Source organism: Loxodonta africana, chromosome 7, assembly GCF_030014295.1.
Source record: "Loxodonta africana isolate mLoxAfr1 chromosome 7, mLoxAfr1.hap2, whole genome shotgun sequence".
Taxonomy (NCBI): Eukaryota; Metazoa; Chordata; class Mammalia; order Proboscidea; family Elephantidae; genus Loxodonta; species Loxodonta africana.
In genome coordinates, this window is record NC_087348.1 from 32,143,368 (window position 1) to 32,163,747 (window position 20,380).

A 20,380-nucleotide genomic window follows, 5' to 3' on the forward strand; every position below is an offset into this window, starting at 1 on the left:
AGAGAAAGAAAAGACCAAAATGAATGTCAGAAGAGACTGGGAAACTTGCTCTTGAACTTCTAGTAGCTAATGCAAATGGAAGAAATGATGACATAAAAGAGCTGAACAAAAGATCTCAAAGGGTGTCTAGAGAAGACTAAAGTATTATTATGACATGTACAAAGACCTGGAGTTAGAAAACCAAAAAAGAAGACTATGCTTGGCATTTTTCAAGTTGAAATGACTGAAGAAAAAAAAAAAAAATTCAAGCCTTCAGTTGCAATATTGAAGGATTCTATGGAAAAAATACTAAATGTCGCAGCAAGCATCAAAAGAAGATGGAAGGAATATGCGGAGTCACTATACCAAAAATATTGGTCAATGTTCAACCATTCCAGGAGGTGACATATGATCAAGAGTTGATGGTACTGAAGGAAGATGTCCAAGCTGCACTCAAGTCATTGATAAAAAAACAAGTCATTAGGAAATGATGGAATATCAATCGAGATGTTTCAACAAACAGAAGCCCCATTGAACTTGCTCACTCTTTGATGACCAGGAATTTGGAAAACACCTACCTGGACAACTAACTGGAAGAGATCCATTTTTATGCCTATTCCAAAGAAAGGTGATCCTAAAAATGTGGAAATTATCAAACATTATCATTAATATAAAAAAGTAAAACCTTGCTGAAGATCATTCAAAAGCAGCTGCAGTGGTACGTCAATAGGGAACTGCCAGAAATTCAAGCTGCATTCAGATGTGGACGTGGAACCAGAGGTATCACTACTGATGTCAGACGTACTCTGACTGAAAGCAGAGAATACCAGAAGGATGTTTACCTCTGTTTTATTGAGTATGCAAAGGCCTTCTACTGAGTGGATCATAACAAATTATGGATATCTTTGCAAAGAATAGGAATTCCGGAAGCACTAATTGTGCTCATGAGGAATCTGTGCATAGAACAAGAGGCAATCATTTGGACAGAACAAGGGGCATAGTTTAAAGTCAGGAAAGGTGTGCTTCAGGGTTGTATCCTTTCACCATACTTATTCAGTCTGTATGCTGAGCAAATAATCTGAGAATTTGGACTATCAGAAGTAAAATGCAGCATCAGGGTTGGAGAAAGATTCATTAACAACCTACATTATGCAGATGACACAGCCTTACTTGCTGAAAGTGAAGAGAACCTTAAGCACTTACTGATGAAAATGAAAAACCACATCCTTCAGTATGGATTGCACTTCAACATAAAGAAAACAAAAATTCTCACAACTGGACCAATAAGCAATGTCATGATAAACGGAGAAAAGACTGAAGTTGTCCAGGATTTCATTTTACTTGGATTCACAATCAACACTCATGAAGAAATCAAAAGATGTGTTGCATTGGGCAAATCTGCTGCCAAAGACCTCTTTAAAGTATTAAGAAGCAGAGATGTTGCCTCGAAGACTAAGGTGCACCTACGCAAGCCATCGTGTTTTCAATCGCCTCATGTGCATGCAAAACGTGGACGATGAATTAGGAAGATAGAAGAATTGACATCTTTGATCTCTGCTGTTAGCAAGAAATATTGAATATACCATGAATTGCCAAAAGAATGAGCAAATCTGTCTCGGAAAGGCATAACCAGAATTCTCCTTAGAAGCAAGGATAGTGAGGGTAAGTCTCACAAATTTTAAACATATTATCTGAAGGGATCAGTCCCTGGAGAAACACACCAGTCTTGGTAAAATCGAGGGTTAGTGTTTGTTGCACATAGGGTTGCTATAAGTCTTGATGTCATCTAACAACAACAACAAGCAGAAGACAGATCTGTGGCGATACTACCACCATGTAAAGCAGGAGGTTGCAGATGTCCTCCTAACCAACCTAGGCCATTATGACCAGCGTGAACGGTCTTCAATTGACATACGTACTACATGCTATCAAGAGGGATTAGTCCCTGAGGAAGGACATCATGCTTCGTAGAAGGGCAGTGAAAAAGAGGAAGACCCTCAAAGAGATGGATTGACACAGTGGCTGCAACAATGGGTTCAAGCATAACATCAATTGTGAGAATGGTGCACAACCAGGCAGTGTTTCATTCTGTTGTACATATGGTAACTATGAGTGGGGTCTGACTCGATGGCACATAATGACAATGATAACATACTAAATATGTTTTGTTTTTTCCATATCCCAATGGGTAATTATAAGCAAGAGAACAAAATATACAATAATATAAAATATTATATACATATGTGTATGTATGTATATATATAAGAATCATTATGTGTATGTGTATGTATATGTATATATACCCATGTGCACCCGCACATATACACCTGTATCCATATGAACATAATCAGAGATAAATCGATGGCAGTTTTTCTGTAAGTGTTAAAATAGCCTAGGTTGAGGTTTGACTATGATTTTTATTTCAAAATTTTCAAGAAGAATAGAAAGACACTAATAAACTGAAAAAAAATTTCATCTTTGTCATATCTTCTTCATATGGAGGCATAAGCCGTCACTCTTGATTTTTTTCATTTTAGTGCTGAAAGTGTACTTTATTGATAAACTGATTCCTCCCAAACACTTTTTTCATTGCTTCTTTTACATCTTTGTTCCTCAAACTGTAGATAATGGGATTCAGCATGGGTATTACAACAGTGTAAAATATTGACATTATCACGTCATGACCCCAAAAAAAGCTAGAACTTGGCCTGACGTACGTGAAGAGAATTGTTCCATGGTAAATTGACACTCCAGTTAGGTGAGAGCCACAGGTGAAAAATACTTTTCGCCTTCCTTCGGCAGAACGCATTCTCAGAATGACCAACAAAATGAAGCCATAGGAGATCAGGACAATCAGGATGGTGAATATCTCAACAGAACCCACATCGTAGATGAGTAGAAGCTGGTTGATTTTAGTGTCAGAGCAGGAGATAGCAAGGAGTGGAGGGATATCACAAAAGACATGTCTGATTTCATTGGATGCACAGAAGGACAGGCTAAAAGTTGCTACTGTGTGTAAAGTAGCATGTGCAATACCACCAACATACGAAGCAGTGATGAGTGACACATAGACTCTGGGTGACATGTTAGCTGAATAGAGAAGTGGGTTGTAGATTGCTACATAGCGATCATAAGCCATTGCCGCCAATAGAAAACTTTCTGTGATCCCAAAAGTAATACCAAGAAACATTTGTGTTGCACATCCAAGGAATGAAATGTCTTTATTTTTTGAAATAAAATCTACTAACATTTTTGGGGTAATCACTGAGGAATAGCAGGCATCCAAGAAAGATAATACACTCAGAAAATAGTACATGGGGTTGTGGAGCCGGGAATCCCCAATGACCAATACAACCAACCCTAAATTTCCTGTTACAGTAAAGAGGTAGATTGTCAGAAATAGAAAAAATAAGATGACCTGAAGTTCATGATTGTCTGTGAAGCCCTTCAGTACAAACGTGTTGACTTCTGTCTCATTTTTCATGTTGACACTTTGTGGAACAGACTTAAAAATATTTATGTAATCACAGTTTGTATTTCTAAGACAGGGATGCACAGTATTGTGACTCAAAGGAATGTTAAATCCATCCTCATACTGATTTTTCAAAAATGCATGATTTCTCAGCAGTGATGCTTAAGACAATGAATAGTCAGTACCACTCTCTGCAGAGTCAAAAGGAAGAAAAAGACGTTTAGTCTTTGGTTAAAATTATGTCATTCTCAAATTAATTGGGCTAACTGGTCTATTTATTACACTCTGTTATTTATTTAAAGACATTTTTGAAATCATGTCATTTCCTAAACAAGTGGGTTAACTAAGTCATTTATTAAAGGCAATTATTTATTCAAAGAAATTTTCTTCTTACATGCAAATACTTGAGATTGTGTATCAATAGACAGGGCTTAGTGTAGAACATCAGAGCTCTTCAGCAATTGTGTGAAAGTATTTGCTACAGTCTTCTCACCCATAAAATGAGGATATTAATATTTATCTCTCAAGATTGGCATAAACATTGAAAGAGAAAAATAACTTAATGAAATTTAACCTTTTAAAATTTAAAATGTTTTGAGTGGAGTTGGTAGTATAGAGTAGTACTAAGTGGTATTGGAATATTTAATGAGGTATTCTCTGGATATTCTCCAGTTCCATTAGTCGTTCTTGGGTTTTGCAGAACAGACTTTATCAAGATGCTTTTTGGAGAAAGATTCACTATGACTGAATGAAAAAAGTATATGACAGCTTATGTTTCATTCAAATATCTTTCTTAAATTCAATATATTGCCTTGTCCTTTTTTGACTACATATTTGACTATTTGTATTTTTGCAACCTATGTGTTTTTCTACCCCCTCAAGTATTTCTGGTGACAATGTAAGAAATTATTGGAAAGATTAAAAAAAAAAGAAAAATCATGACATTCATGGTTTCAAATTATTTTCTTATGAGGAAATTCCTTTCAAGTTTTTATACTTGTTCATGTATTGATTGTGGACTCAGTGAAATAACAGCAAAGTAACTATTAATAGGCATTAAAGTAGTTCATAAAACAATATTTAAAAAAAAATTCATATAGATAGAAGACAAGTTTTAAGATTAAAAAGAAAGAAAATGATGAATTGTAGAAAGAATAAATTATTTTCCAAATGGTCCCATGGCTAAACAAATAGAAGTCAAAGAGTTACCTGGTAGGAGGACATATATTATAAAACTATTCTATTACAATTTTTGTTTTTACTGATTCTCTCCACACTTCATCTTAAGTAACTGTATAATTGATTAGGAATTTTGAATCAGTCTTGTGGGTACATAATCTGCTACAAATAATAATCTGTGAACTATTTAAATTAATAACCTAAATAAAACTACAGTTTTAGCTCTTTGATAAGGGTCTCTTGGTAAGAGACAGAGCCATTTAGATTAGAGTGACCAAAGGAGAACAAACCCAAATATCTCTAGTATCCTTGAGAAGATGTCAGAATTATCTCGAAAAATTGTCAGTATTTAGAGAAAACATTTCATTAAGAATTTTATAAAGAATAAAGTTATGGTAAAAAATACTCAAATAATTTGACAGAGAAGACAATCTATTTTAGATTGAATTATCTTTACTGGAAATAAAAATTTAAGACAAAACAGACTTGAAGTCATAAGCCATTTATTATAATTATCTTAGTAATTTTATGTGCCTATAAAAAAAAAAAAAAGCACCATAAAATGTTTATAAATATACCATTTTATTAAAAAAACTGTTTCACTGATCTAGAAATTCCTAGGCAGATTTCTTAGTTTGAGAAATGTCATGGGTGGGCCAGAGGTGAACAAGGGTATTAATAAAGGGATATTGAGACAAAAGTGTTTATGTAACTAAGATAAAAACATTCAATAGAAAACAAATGCAAACATTGATGAATAATGAATGAAATCAACACGTCATATTTTAAAGAAAATATTTTTAGGAGTCTAAGGAAAAAGGTGATTTCTAATACAACTCTTGCCATCAGTTCAACACTGTGCCTGAATTCAGAATGGTACAAGGTAAATAACACAGGATTTAGAATCTGAAAATACATGCTCGTCACCCAGGCCTGTGATGAGAAGCTGTGTGTGATGTTAGATTTTCTCTCTAAAGTTTACTCCTCTTTAAATTGATGAAAAAGTTTAATGACCAAGCTATTCAGACACAATTTGAACATGTGTACGCACACAAAAACACACACATATGCACACGTGGAGACCGATTTCCTTTAAATATTTCAATTTTTGGTTATAAATAAAACAGATAAATATAATTGAAATTTTGTAATCAGATGTGTAAATTTTAAAAATTAAATTTGGGCCACAAAATTCACATTTTAATGAAAACACTTAAATATGTATGTACTCAGAGATTTAAGTACTAACAATATCAATATGTACTCAAACATTTTGTCAGGACCAAGTCAAATGAATCATATTATGATTAAAAAGTCCTCTAAAGGTGGAATTAGTCATGTTTTCATATATATAAAAAAAGAGGTACAATTTTTATTAGTAAAGTTTCATAAAGGTGAAGTAAGCTTATTCTTTAGAGAGTAGGAATTTTGTGAATTGTGTGATCCAGTGGTAAGAATAAAAGTCACACAGATTACAACAACTAAATTTGTTACATTATAGTGGGCTTAATTTGGCATTCTATAAAGAAAATGGTAAAAAAAAAAAACAAAGGAAAGAAATGTTAAGCACTTGAGTTAAACTTCTCTGGAAACACTTTTCTGCTATAGGTCAAAAGAAAAGTTATACTGAGTATGACTAAGTCTATGTTAGCACATTTAGACAGGGGTCATAGTTGTAAAGAGAAAGTGATTATGATTATTAAATAATTTAATAAACTCAATTTTAAGAAATTAATGTAAAAAAAAAAAAAAGTCACTACCAAATACACCATTTTAAGAGAAAGGAGTTAACTCTATCTCTTGGGCCCGACGTTGAAAGACTTATAATGCAAAGGAGAGAAATAATAACAGCTATCATTTGTTGAGCACTTGGTGTGAGAATGGAATTTTCTGCACGTTACTTTGTAGTGTGTTTATAGCAATCCGCACAACTAACAAGTACCAGAACCAAGATTCAATCCAACCTCTCCCTGGTCCCAAAGTGTGTGTACTTTCCATCCTTCTCTATTACCTCTTGGAACCCTGTTGGGGAAGTGGTTAAAGACCTTGGTTGTTAACCAAAAGGTCAGCAGTTCAAATCCAGCAGTCACTCTTTTGAAGTTCTATGGGGCAATTCAACTCTGTCCTATAGGGTCACTATGAGTCCGAATCTACTCATTGACAATGGGTTTGGTTTTGGTTTTCTACTTTTCCTGTTAAACTAGGGCTTAATTCTGCAACTGCCACTTCCCCCCATCATAAATAGAACCAAACACCATTCTTGCAGTGTTTGGGTATCTTCCAAGTCATCAATACCAGAGAAATATTATGAATGAAGTAATAATCTGACATGACTTCTAGATTTAAGAGATAGCATAATAAAGGCCATTATTTATTTCTCCCTCATTATTTATACCCAAATATAAGCCTGCAGACACTTGAATAATTCAAATATTCTAGCTTTCTATTGACATATTAAATTTAGGCTTTTCTTCTGATTGTTCTTATTTGAACTGGACTATTTTCTTCCATCAGGAAAATTAAAGCATACATTCAATTTGGAGTCTCTTATTTACCTCTATAAGCTTATAGCTCATACCTTCACTGTACTTTTCTAGGAAGTATGGCTTTTAAATTATTGGGTAGAAATTTGAATAAATCAGATTTTGACAGATATATAATAATCACCAATGCAATAGGGAAGAAATAAAATTTTAAACACTGGGGACTTCACACCATATTCTACCTTGATACTCTAAGATCTATCTCCTAAATATTCTGCAAATGATCTGATACTTCCTCTTACCTGTAGAATAGCAAATGCAGCTTTAGCTACACCAGAAATAGGTTTTATTTAGATCTTTTATATCCACTTGCTTGGCTGTTAATGAAACCCATAGGAGGTGTCCAGAGGGGAATACTCCCCAATTATCTTCTGGTTCAAAATAGCAACATAATGATTTACTCAATGATAAAGAAGGACATTGTTCTTGAATGATATATCAAATCTTGACATTTATTGACTGAATAAAGTTCTTTGGAGTCTGATATAAAATGATGCCTTAGGGAAAAATATGCTTTAATATTGGATAATAAATTTTAAGATATTAGACATAATCTTATATCATAGCTCTGACAGTGGGTTAGCACTTAACTTCTCTGAGACCCAGTGTCCTCATACTGGCAATTTTATATTGCAAAAAATAATATGTTTAGTGAAATATAAGAAGTGAAACTGTGATATCAATTCCAGAGTATACCACAAGCGTTTATAGGCATCTATCTCTACTCATGGTATTTCTATGTTGCTAAAATTAAGATGTGTTTGATGTAAATAAGGCATAGATTTTGAGTTCATTAAAAGTCATATCATTCGGCTGATAAGAAATACAAAAATATGTTAGCTATATAGAGAAGACATAATATAATATTGGATGATTATGAGAGAGGATCAAACAATGAGAAAAATGTTTACGATAGAAAATACCACGGCAAGAAGCCGTGGTATTTTCTATCGTAGCCCTGTTGATTAATTGGTGACCAAGAAGCAATACATACATACATACGTACATACATAATCTCATGAGTCCAGGTCTTAAATCAATAATATCTGTGATTGGGTAAACATTAATAACCGTTATTATTCAGTAAAAAAATTCTATCAGATCTTTGAAATACATATGTATTAGAAAGTGTGCTATTTTTAATCTTTAAGAATGTGACCATTATTGCTCAATCGGCTTTTTTGATTAGAATAGGTTGTTAAGAAATTGTTGTTAATGCAGTGGTTTTGTTGCCTATGAATATGCAGATGTCTGAGATGAGGCTCCTCAGGCTTATCTAGACGTTAAGGGACAAGAACACCTCTATTATGTGTTAGATAGAAATTATGAGACCTTCCAATTCCTTGATTTTTTTTTTTTTGAATTAAAACAATGCTGAATAATGTTCATTGCTGTCTTCCTCTTTTTTAGTTATTGATGCAGCAGAAAAGTCCTTAAAACCAGAGAGAATTGGGATATATGTAATATAATGAGATGCATGATCATAGGCCTTGAAAACAAATAAATTTCTTAAGAAATCACTAGCGAACGTAATAACAAGGACTTGCAATCAGATGGGTTTAGGTTGTACGGTTGTATAATGAAGTTTATTGACTTTTCTTATTCTCAGGCTTCTGGAGGAATTCAGTGTGCGCTCCCTCCAGCCAACGTTTACTCACTTGGGGTGCTGTCTCATCAGGATAACCCTGCCTTGGTAGAGTTGGGGGAGAGTTCTAGCCTCTCCTGCAGTGCAAAATGTGGCCTCCACTGGCAGCTGTTTGAAGCCTTTCCCAACCTTCACAGGTTAGCCCAGATGGGGACTTGCTTCATGACTGCCATGTATCTCCTATCCTGCCTGACCGCATCCATGCTTTTGCTATGGCTGCTCAGGCACAAGATGCCGTGGCACCACGTCAACACACAGAGAGGAATTACCCGGATGTTTGGAGGTGTTAATGCCCAATGGGGTGAACTTAGAGAAAAGCAGGCCGGAGTTGATAGATAAATTGCTTTGCATACCTTACTTCATTTAAAATGTGTGTTTGACAGATACGACTTGATTCCAAATTTCTCAGTGAAGTGTAAGAAATGATATGTGAGTGTATGTGCATATGGGCACACACTTTCTGCAATCTTTGAGCCAAATATTTTATCATTCATCCTTAACTCAAAGAGGTCACTGTGTATAGTTTGTATAGAACAAATTTCGTAGCTTAATCATGGAAAACAGGTATATATTGTGCACATTTTAATGACACTATTGTATTGATCTCTATTAAATGAGACAGATGGAAGATTTTACATTGTCTAACTTCACAAAATTTTCCAATGTGATGTGAAAGACAATTTCATGAACACTCAAAGATGTCCAAATCCTAATTCCCAGAAACTGTGAACGTATTATGTACATGGCAAAAGGGGTTTTCTGATATAATGTATTCAAGGATTGTTCAGGTGGCCCAATGTAATCACAAGAGTTATTAGAAGGCAAAAAGACATGTAGGAGAATCTGAGAAGGAGATAGAATGAGAGGTGAGAGCGATACAATAGATGACTGTAAGGGCTAGTAGCCAAGGAAGATTTTCAGCCTCTAGAGGCTGAAAATGCCAGAAAACATTCTCCTCTAGGGTATCCAGAAGGAATACCACTAGCTGACTCCTTGCTTTTAGTGCAATGGGACTCATTTTGGACTTCTGATCGCCATAACTGTGAGATAATACATTTGCATTGTTTCTGGTCATTAAATGTGTGGCAATTTGTTACAGCAATAAGAAAGTAATATAAGAAACAATGTAATTATTTACAGAAAATGGGTATGTGTAAACCAAATTAAAAGATTGAAAACACTGCAGTTCTCATTTTGATCTTAATTAATTTAATAAAATATTTAGCATTGAACAAAACTGTATAGTCTATTCCAATGTATTGCATTGGAATAGAGTTTTGGATGGTACGAATGGTTAATCACTTGACTGCTATCTGAAAGGTTAGTGGTTAGAACGTACCCAGAAATGCCTTAGAATAAAGACTTGGTGATCTACTTCTGAGAGGTCAATGAGAACCCTACGGGGAAGTTCTACTTTGACACATATGGGACCACAATGAGTGAGAATTCACTTGAGAACACAGGTTTGTTTATTTATATTTAGTTATCGAGTCATTTATTTTTAATTTCATTGGAAATGTTCTAATGTGAGTTTACCCTTTTGCTCTTATTCTATTATTTTAGTCAGACTCAAAGAATAGTTTTCTACTGGGAAACAAATATCTCTAACTGCAAGCTGGCGAAGCCAAACATACCCATAATAAAGTGAAAACAAACACATAAACCAGTAACCTAAAAATCTTAAAGATTATTGGGATCAAATTATAGCTGATTTTGTCTCTTGAGACCGGAAATATCTATCACTTATTTTGATTTGCGTCACTTTTTTATGAACCTGGGAAGGTGAGCCCTTGTCCAGGGCACTCAGACTTGCCAACGATCTGGACACTGGTCTTTGAGACAGAGAAAGTAACTTTATAGTAATGCACAGAGAAAGGAGCTCGGAGGAAGTTTCTCAGATTTGACTCTCGGGGTTATGGGGAAGCAGGGCTTATATGTGATTTGTGCAGCAAGAAGTTGGTCATGCAGGCATACTGGGGAGGAAAAATTCTAGAAGGTGGCCAGGAAATAGGAGGTGATGTGGAATAAGGTCTGGATGATGGTTTTCCTTCTGATTAGTTCCGCCTATTGCTGCATCGTCTTTCGAGGTCAACCAACGGTCACATCTGGCCTTTCTATGTACACACGAGTGGGCCAAATCTGGCTTGGCCTAGTTTAAGGACTAATAGAAATTTACTGACATTCTAATGGTCACATTACACTTTTAGCTATTCTGCTTATTTATGACCAAATTTGGAAATTGATTCATTTATATGAGTCTCACAATTCCTGGTTTTGGATTATGTCTTACCTTCCTGAATATGTCATAACTTCATTTCCTGATACTGCCTTTACCTCACATGTCTTACCCACTCTTCCTCATTTGACACATCTTAGCAGCACTGTACATATATAGATATAAGTCCTATGAGTGTTAATTTTATTTGGCAGTAGGTTTCTTAAGAATTGTTACCTTTAAGAGATGACATTTGTGGTGTAATGATATTTCCACCCACAAACACACTGAATTAAATGGGATAAGAAAATTTGCTTTATGTTATGGTTTATCACAAATATAATAAACTCCACACTATGAGAATATCCTTTGGAAAACTTTTAATTTTAGGTCATGATTGTTGCTGTTAGGTGCCGTCGAGTTGGTTCCGACTCATAGCGACCCTATGCACAACAGAAGGAAACACTGCCCGGTCCTGCACTTTCTTTACAATCGTTCTTATGGTTGAGCTCATTGTTGCAGCCATGTGTCAATCCTCCTCGTTGAGGGTCTTCCTCTTTTCCGCTGACCCTGTACTCTGCCAAGCATGATGTCCTTCTACAGGGACTGATCCCTCCTGACAACATGTCCAAAGTATACAAGACGCAGTCTCTCCATCCTTGCCTCTAGGAGCATTCTGGCCGCACTTCGTCCAAGACAGGTTTGTTCATTCTTTTGGCAGTCCATGGTATATTCAATATTCTTAGCCAACACCACAATTCAAAGGCGTCAACTCTTCTTCGGTCTTCCTTACTCACTGTCCAGCTTTCACATGCATATGATATGATTGAAAATACCACGGCTTGGATCAGGCTCACCTTAGTCTTCAGGGTGACATCTTTTTTGCTCTTCAACACTTTGAAGAGGTCCTTTGCAGCAGATTTGCCCAATGCAATGCGTCTTCTGATTTCTTGACTGCGGCTTCCATGGCTGATGATTGTGGATCCAAGTAAAATGAAATCCTTGACAACTTCAATCTTTTCTGTTTATCATGATGTTGCTCATTGGTCCAGTTGTGAGGATTTTTGTTTTCTTTATGTTGAGGTGTAATCCATACTGAAGGCTGTGGTCTTTGATCTTCATTAGTAAGTGCTTCAAGTCCTCTTCACTTTCAGCAAGCAAGACTGTGTCATCTGCATAATGCAGGTTGTTAATGAGTCTTTCTCCAATCCTGATGTCCTGTTCTTCTTCGTATAGTCCAGCTTCTCTGCTTATTCGTTCAGCATACAGATTAAATAGGTATGGTGAAAGAATACAACCCTGACCCACACTTTTGCTGCCTTTAAACCAATCAGTAGCCCCTTGTTCTGTCTGAACAACTGCCCCTTGATCTATGTAAAGGTTCCTCATGAGCACAATTAAGTATTCTGGAATTCCCATTCTTCTCAGTGTTATCCATAGTTTGTTATGATCCACACAGTCGAATGCCTTTGCATAATCAATAAAACACAGGCAAACATCGTTCTGGTATTCTCTGCTTTCAGCCAGGATCCATCTGACATCAGCAATGATATTCCTGGTTCCACGTCCTCTTCTGAAACCAGCCTGAATTTCAAGCAGTTCCCTGGCGATACTGCTGCAGCCATTTTTGAATGATCTTCAGCAGAATTTTGCTTGAGTGTTATATTAATGATATTGTTCTATAATTTCCGCATTTGGTTGGATCACCTTTCTTGGGAATAGGCATAAATATGGATCTCTTCCAGTCAGTTGGCCAGGAAGCTGTCTTCCATATTTCTTGGCATAGAAGAGTGAGCACCTCCAGCACTGCATCTGTTTGTTGAAACATCTCAATTGATATTCCATCAAGCCCTGGAGCCTTGTTTTTTGCCAATGCCTTCAGAGCAGTTTGGACTTCTTCCTTCAGTACCATTGGTTCCTGATCATATGCCACCTCTTGAAATGGTTGAATATCGACTAATTCTTTTTGGTATAATGACTCTGTGTATTCCTTCCATCTTCTTTTGATGCTTCCTGCATCATGTAATATTTTCCCCATGGAATCCTTCACTATTGCAACTCGAGGCTTGAATTTTTTCTTCAGTTCTTTCAGCTTGAGAAACACTGAGCGTGTTCTTCCGTTTTGGTTTTCCATCTCCGGCTCTTTGCACATGTCATTATAATACTTTGTCTTCTCGAGAGGCCCTTTGAAATCTTCTGTTCAGTTCTTTTACTTCATTAATTATTTCTTTTGTTTTAGCTGCTTGACTTTCGTGAGCAAGTTTCAGAGTCTCCTCTGACATCCATCTTGGTCTTTTCTTCCTTTCCTGTCTTTTCAGTGACCTCTTGATTTTTTCATGGATATTGTCCTTGATGTCATTCCACAACTCGTCTCATCTGTGGTCATTAGTGTTCAATGCATGAAATCTGTTCTTCACATGGTCTCTAAATTCAGGTGGGATATACTCAAGGTCATGTTTTGGCTCTCATGGACTTGCTCTGATTTTCTTCAGTTTCAGCTGGAACTTTCATATGAGCAATTGATAATCTGTTCCACAGTCGGCCCCTGGCCTAGCTCTGACTGGTGATATTGAGCTTTTCCATTGTCTTTTTCCAGAGATGTAGTCATTTTGATTTCTGTGTGTTCCGTCTGGTGAAGTCCATGTGTATAGTCGCCATTTATGTTGGTGAAAGAAGGTATTTGCAATGACGAAGTCGTTGGTCTTGCAAAATTCTATCATTCGATCTCTGGCATTGCTTCTGTCACCAAGGCCATGTTTTCCAACTACTAATCCTTCTTCTTTGTTTCCAACTTTCACATTCCAATCACCAGTAATTATCAATGTATCTTGATTGCATGTTTGATCGATTTCAGACTGCAGCACCTGAAAAAAATCTTCTATTTCTTCATCTTTGGCCCTAGTGGTTGGTGGGTAAATAGTCATATTAACTGGTCTTTCTTGTAGGTGTATGGATATTATCCTATCACTGACAGCTTTGTACTTCAGGATAGGTATTCAAATGTTCTTTTTGACAATGAATGCAACAACATTCCCCTTTGAGTTGTCATTCCCAGCATAGCAGACTATATGATTGTCTGATTCAAAATGGCCCTACCAGTCCATTTCAGCTCACTAATGCCTAGCATATCAATGTTTATGCGTTCCATTTCATTTTTGACGATTTCCAATTTTCCTAGATTCATACTTCCTACATTCCATGGTCTGAGTATTAATGGCTGTTTGCAGCTGTTTCTTCTCCACATCAGCAAATGAAGGTCCCGAAAGCTTTACTCCACCCATGTCATTAAGGTTGACTCTACTATGAGGAGGCAGCTCTTCCCCAGTCATCTTTTGAGTGTCTTCCAACCTGGAGGGCTCATCTTCCAGCACTATATCAGACAATGTTCCGCTGCTATTCATAAGTTTTTCACTGGCTAATGCTTTTCAGAAATAGACTGCTGGGTCCTTCTTCTTAGTCTGTCCTAGTCTGGAAGCTCAGCAGAAACCTGTCCTCCATGGGTGACCCTGCTGGTATCTGAATACTGGTGGCATAGCTTCCAGCACCACAGCAACACACAAGCCCCCACAGTACAACAAACTGACAGACACGTGGGGGATGTCATGATTAGCTGAACATAAATTTTTGCATTGTGTACCTGTGTTGAGAGAGAGGAGGAAAAATGTAGAATGCTTTTCTGTTTATTTCAGTCCGCTGTGGCACAAGTCCTCTTTCAAAGCACTCTAAGCTTAGTGTTTATTTCCCCCTGCATGTTTACTTTTCTGAGTTTAAATTTATTTTAAGTGCAACACATCAATGCATAAAAAAAGGTGTTAGATGGAGAAAATGGTGCAAAAGCTCATGAATGGAGAATATGGTACAAAAGAAGAAAAAGTAAAATTAAAGGGTGGGTATACCAAGAAGAATGATTTGACTTTCTACCATCTTTCAAAGAATGATTTTCATACATCTTCACCACCCATTATCAGGTGTTCTCTTCCTTGTTTAGAGACTATGGTGTTGTTATTAGTTGAGGTCAAGTTGATTCTAACTCTTTACAACCCCTTATGTACACAGTAGAGCTTTTCCATAGGGTTTCCATGGCTGAAATCTTAAACAAAAAATATCACCAGGCCATTTCTTCCTTGATACCACAGGGTGGGTTTGATCCACCAAACTTTAAGTTAGCACAAACAGTTTGGATCACCTAGATACCTTATTTAGAGAGTATATAAAACACATCTTTTCATAACTTGTATTTATAATACATATTTATAATATATATTTATTTACTTTTAAATTATTGTTTATTACAAATGCAAGTTTGTTTTCATCATATAATTGAAGGATTTTTCTGTCTAGAAATAGTGGGTATTTTGAATTGGGATAAAAACACATCAATATTTTTTCCATTGAAATTAATAGTTTTTTTGTTCGTTTTAGCTATTTAATGTCTCTTCACTTAACAGCAGATTTTTCAAGAGTAAATTAAGACTCTTAAGAGAAGATAGTTACAGTTACATATTTAGTTTGAGAAATTATCATGGATTATTCAGGAACCTCTTGAATGGATCCTTCACATCTTTTTTCCTTAGACTGTAAATGAGGGGACTCAGTGTTGGTATCATTAGGGTGTAAAAGACTGAGGCCATTTTATCAGTATCTAATGAGTGGTTGATCCTGGGTTCCAAATACATGAAAAGGAGACTCCCATAGAATACAGTGACTGTCATCATGTGAAAAGCACAGGCAGAAAAAGCTTTTTGTCTCATCTTTGAGGACTCTATCCTTAAAATGGCAAGGATAATGTTAAAGTAGGATATTAGAACAATGATCATGGAGAAAAAATAAGGTGATTCCTGAAAAGGTAAATTCTACTATTTCTGAAATGTAAGTATCAGAAGAGAACAATACTAACAAAAGAACATGATCGCAGTAAAAATGGTTGATTACATTGGAAGAACAGTACGATAGAGAAAACACACAGGACAAGACAGCCAGTGCTATGGTCAGACTGTAGAGGTATATGAGAGGTACTAGCAGAAGGCAGATTTGCTGAGATACCACCACCATGTAGAGAAAAAGAGAAGGGGGTTGCAAATGACCACATAGCCGTCATAGGCCATTGTGGCCAGCATGAAGATCTCTGCCACAATGAAAACTACAAAAATCCACCAAGTTGAGCTACACAACAGTAGTAAGAGATAGTTTTCTTCTTAAACAAGAAGCTAACCAACATTTTAGGGTAATGGCAGTAGAATTGCCAAGGTTGATGATAGGCAAGTGTTGGAGGAAAGTACATGGGGGTTTGAAGCTGGGAGTCGACACTAGTGAGGGTGATGATGCACAGGTTCTCTGCCACAGCCAGCCCATAGATCTTCAAGAAGACAAAGAAAAGGTGGACCTGGAGCTCTGGACGGTCTGAGATTCCCATGAGAATGAAGTCAGTCACCCATGCGAGATTTTCTGGAGCCATTTATTGTGTTGCTTTCATCTTTAAATGGGAAAAATGGAAAGAGTTTAATGGATGGTAAAATAAATTTTGCTCTTAGAAGGTTATTTCTTCTCAGAGTTTTATTTAAAATCATGTTACTTTCGTTCATACACACTTAGGATCTCCAGATATTAATTGTTTTTCTCCCTGCTTTTGCACAAATTTCGGAAATAAAAAGTCAACAGAGGACAACTGAGGAGTGAGGTTGGTTCTTTGAATTGTTTGCCTAAACTATTTATTCATTCACTGTGAAACATATTTTACATATATATATTTAATTTCAAAAAGTTATCACCGTGTTATCAATTCGCATCATATTCACTGCTTTAGATTGCGAATAAGAATTAAGTTTATGATTTTGTCCATACTATATCATCATATTTACCTGGCTTTCATTCACAATGGAAAAAATAAGGGCACATAATTACTTCCACTCTTTGTATGCCTAACTGCTAATAATAGAAGTGTAAGAATGTGGCTAACAAAGGGTATAAATAACTAGGATTTCAAAAATGCTCAAGAAATTCTTCCACATTGACATCTGTACAGAGAAAATGTGAAATTCTCAATTTATTGTTAATATCATTGGAAGATGAGAAGGTTTAGTATCTTTACATTTTTGTGCTCTAAATGATACATGACCCTGGCACGACTCATTACAGCTAATATTTTCAGCAGTAACTCTACCTGGATTAAGACTCAAACCAAAAAACCAAACCCAGGGCCATCGAGTCAATTCCGACACATGGTGACCCTACAGGAAAGAGTAGAACCACCCCACAGAGTTTCTAAGGAGCGCCTGGCAGATTCAAACTGCTGAACCTTTGGTTAGCAGTCGTAGCACTTAACCACTACTCCGCCAGGGTTTCTGGATTAAGACTATCTGATAAATATTTGCTTCCCTAAAAATATCAAGTTCATCGTATGTAAAAAGCAATATGCTAAACCTTCTCCATTGTTTCAGATAATCAACACTGATCACCAATTTTGTTATTTTTTCACATCTTCTTTAACAATGCTCAGTCTCGTTTATCAGTAGTCATTAAGACTGTTATTAATTTTTTAAGACATTTACTTAAATCATTACACAGCTGTCACTTCCACTTAGCCATCAGTGGGCAAAGATTCCAGTCGCTTGGAAAAGAGACAAAAGAAACCATTTCAGTTCTGAGTTTGATTTGAACTGATAGAGCTTTCAAGATCCTTAGTCCTCACATCTAGACCTAGTAATGGGGAAACATTTGGTTTAACCTACCTGTGCACAGATATCTGCCGAGATCCACTCCTAAGTTTACTCCAGGAAGCATGCTGGACAGTTTTACAAAGATCTGAAGTTTCTGTAAGACCCTAACACTAACATATGTTTGTATCTAGGCCCCAGTCCCTGAACATGAGGACTAGAATTCCCAGATAAAGGTCTGACTCCCCAGGGAAAGAAAGACAAATTGCATGTTCTTTAAGCAAAGCTCCACTCAAAATTTCACCTAAACAGTGAAAATGTGGAGATACTCTAGGGACTTGATTAAATAATTATATTGAATAAGAAACACAGGCAGAGATTCCATTTATCATTTATTTATTTTTAATATACCCTTCGATTCTCTAGTCATTGCTCATGGGCTATGGATGAAGAAAATCCAACAGATGGAAAATACAGAATTCTATCCCAATAGACAAGTTTAATGTGAATATTGGGGATAGAACTTAACATAAAACCTCCCTTCCAATGTAAAAAAAAAAAAAATTTCAAGCTCTGGTGAATTTACTGTAAAAAACAGATGATATACGTCAAATTCAAAATGCAAAGTTTGTAAAGACTCTAAATGTCAACTTTTTATTAAAATATAAATCATATCTGGTATCATTTCCAGTTTTCATTTTCAATTAATTTGAGTAAAAAAATGCATTTTTTCACATCAGACTGAAATCTTCCTTCAAATAATGAATAAATATTGGGATTTAATGTCATCACCAATTCTTTCTTACTTTCTTGGGGGCGTTTTCTAGCCTATAAATTTTATAAGAGGAAAGGATATGTCTGATTAGTGTTCCTTTTTATTACCAGCTTCTAAAACAATACCCAGATAGAGTAGATGTCCAAAAGATATTTGTTAACCAACTCACCTACTGATGGAATGAATGAATGAATGAAATATCCATCATAAAATCTGAAATTAAATGTCAGGATTTTGTTTCCCATGCTGTAAACAATCTTTCATATTATTTTAACTTTGACAAAGAAACCATGACAAATTCTGTCTCATTCTCTAAGATATTCTTTACTTTAGTGCAGGATACACTTCTTCCTTCTGAATTTTGGTATTCCTAATATCTAATACCAGTTTCCATCCAGCCAATTTTGACTCATGGTGGCCCCATACGTGTCAGAGTAGAACTGTGTTCTATACCATTTTCAATGGCTGTAAAGTTTCACTAGATCTTTTGAGGTGCCTCTGCTTGGATTCAAACCAATAGCTTTTATCATTATCCACCCAGTCTCCTTATCCAGAGGTAACCCTTATCCAAAACTATTATTGATATCCTTGTTGTTATTAGTTAAGTATATATTCAAAAAAATATATATATATTCATGCACCCCTCAAAACATAATTTCGAAGATATCTTTAATTACTTTACATAATACTGAGTGTCTTACTCTGCAATTTTTTTATTCACTCAGATGTGTGTTTGTGGATTTATCCATCTTTAAAAATTTTTTTTTTATTATTTATTTAGCTATATATTGTCCACTGATTTAGCTGCATGTGTAAAATTCACTGGAAAATGAACACAAGTTCTGCTCAAACAACTGCTGAATCTTTTTTAAAAAGTTACTTCTAAATTTTTATATTTTAAATGACACAACACAAAATAAATGTGTTACTGTTTTACTCATTTCTGAGTAAATATAAGCAAGAGAACAAAAATATACAATATTCTAAGTAAAGATCATATGCCTATATGTCTTCATGTATATATATGTATATTAGAACCATTATATATGTGCATATATATGTATGTATGCATGTATAATGTATATATACACACATATATGCATAAATACACATATACATATCTCAGTATGAACATAGTAAGAAGCAAATTCATGCCATAGCTTTTCTGCACATGTTTTAAGATAGCATACATTGAGAGCTGATTCATCTTTATTTCAAATGTTCAAGAAGAATAAAAGGACACTAATAAACTAAAACAAAAATTTCATTTTTGTCATAACTTCTTCATATTGAGGCATAGGTCTTGACTCTTGATTTTTTTAATTGTTATTGCTAAAAATATACTTTATTGTATATTTTACCCTAACACATTTTTGATTGTTTCTTTTACGTCTTTGTTCTTCAAACTGCAAGTACTGGTATTCAGTGTGGCTATCACAACAGTGCCAGACATTGACACCATCATGCCATGACCCAAAGTGTAGCTGGAACGTGGTCTCACATACATGAAGAGGATTATTCATGTTAAGCTGACACTCCAGTTAGGTGAGAGCCACAAATGGAAAACACTTTTCGCCTCCCATCAGCAGAATGAATGTTCGGAATGGCCAAAAAAATGAAGCCATAGGAGATCAGGACAATCAAGATGGTGAATATCTCTATAGAACCCACAAAGTAGAAGAGTAGAAGGTGGTTGATGTGAGTGTCAGAACACAACATAGCATGAGTAGAGGGATATTACACAAAGTATGTCTAATTTCATTGATTGGACAAGACAGGTTAAAAGTTCCTACTGTGTGTAAAGTAGCAGAGCAAAATACCACCAACATAGAAAGCCATGATGAGTGGAACATAGAGCCTGGGTGGCATGTTAACTGATAATATAATTGGCACTATAGATGAAGTAAAAATAGATGTTT

At 35.6% G+C, this 20,380-nt stretch overlaps 1 protein-coding gene across 1 annotated transcript; it reads right to left on the bottom strand.

Moving 5' to 3' along the window:
* Positions 1 to 2,253: 2,253 nt before the first annotated feature.
* Positions 2,254 to 3,478, bottom strand: LOC100668030 (olfactory receptor 5T9-like). Its single transcript, XM_064289149.1, has one exon. The coding sequence runs from the start codon at positions 3,461 to 3,463 to the stop codon at positions 2,513 to 2,515; it is 951 nt and encodes a 316-aa protein (XP_064145219.1). The 5' UTR covers positions 3,464 to 3,478; the 3' UTR covers positions 2,254 to 2,512.
* Between the last annotated feature and the right edge of the window lie 16,902 nt (positions 3,479 to 20,380).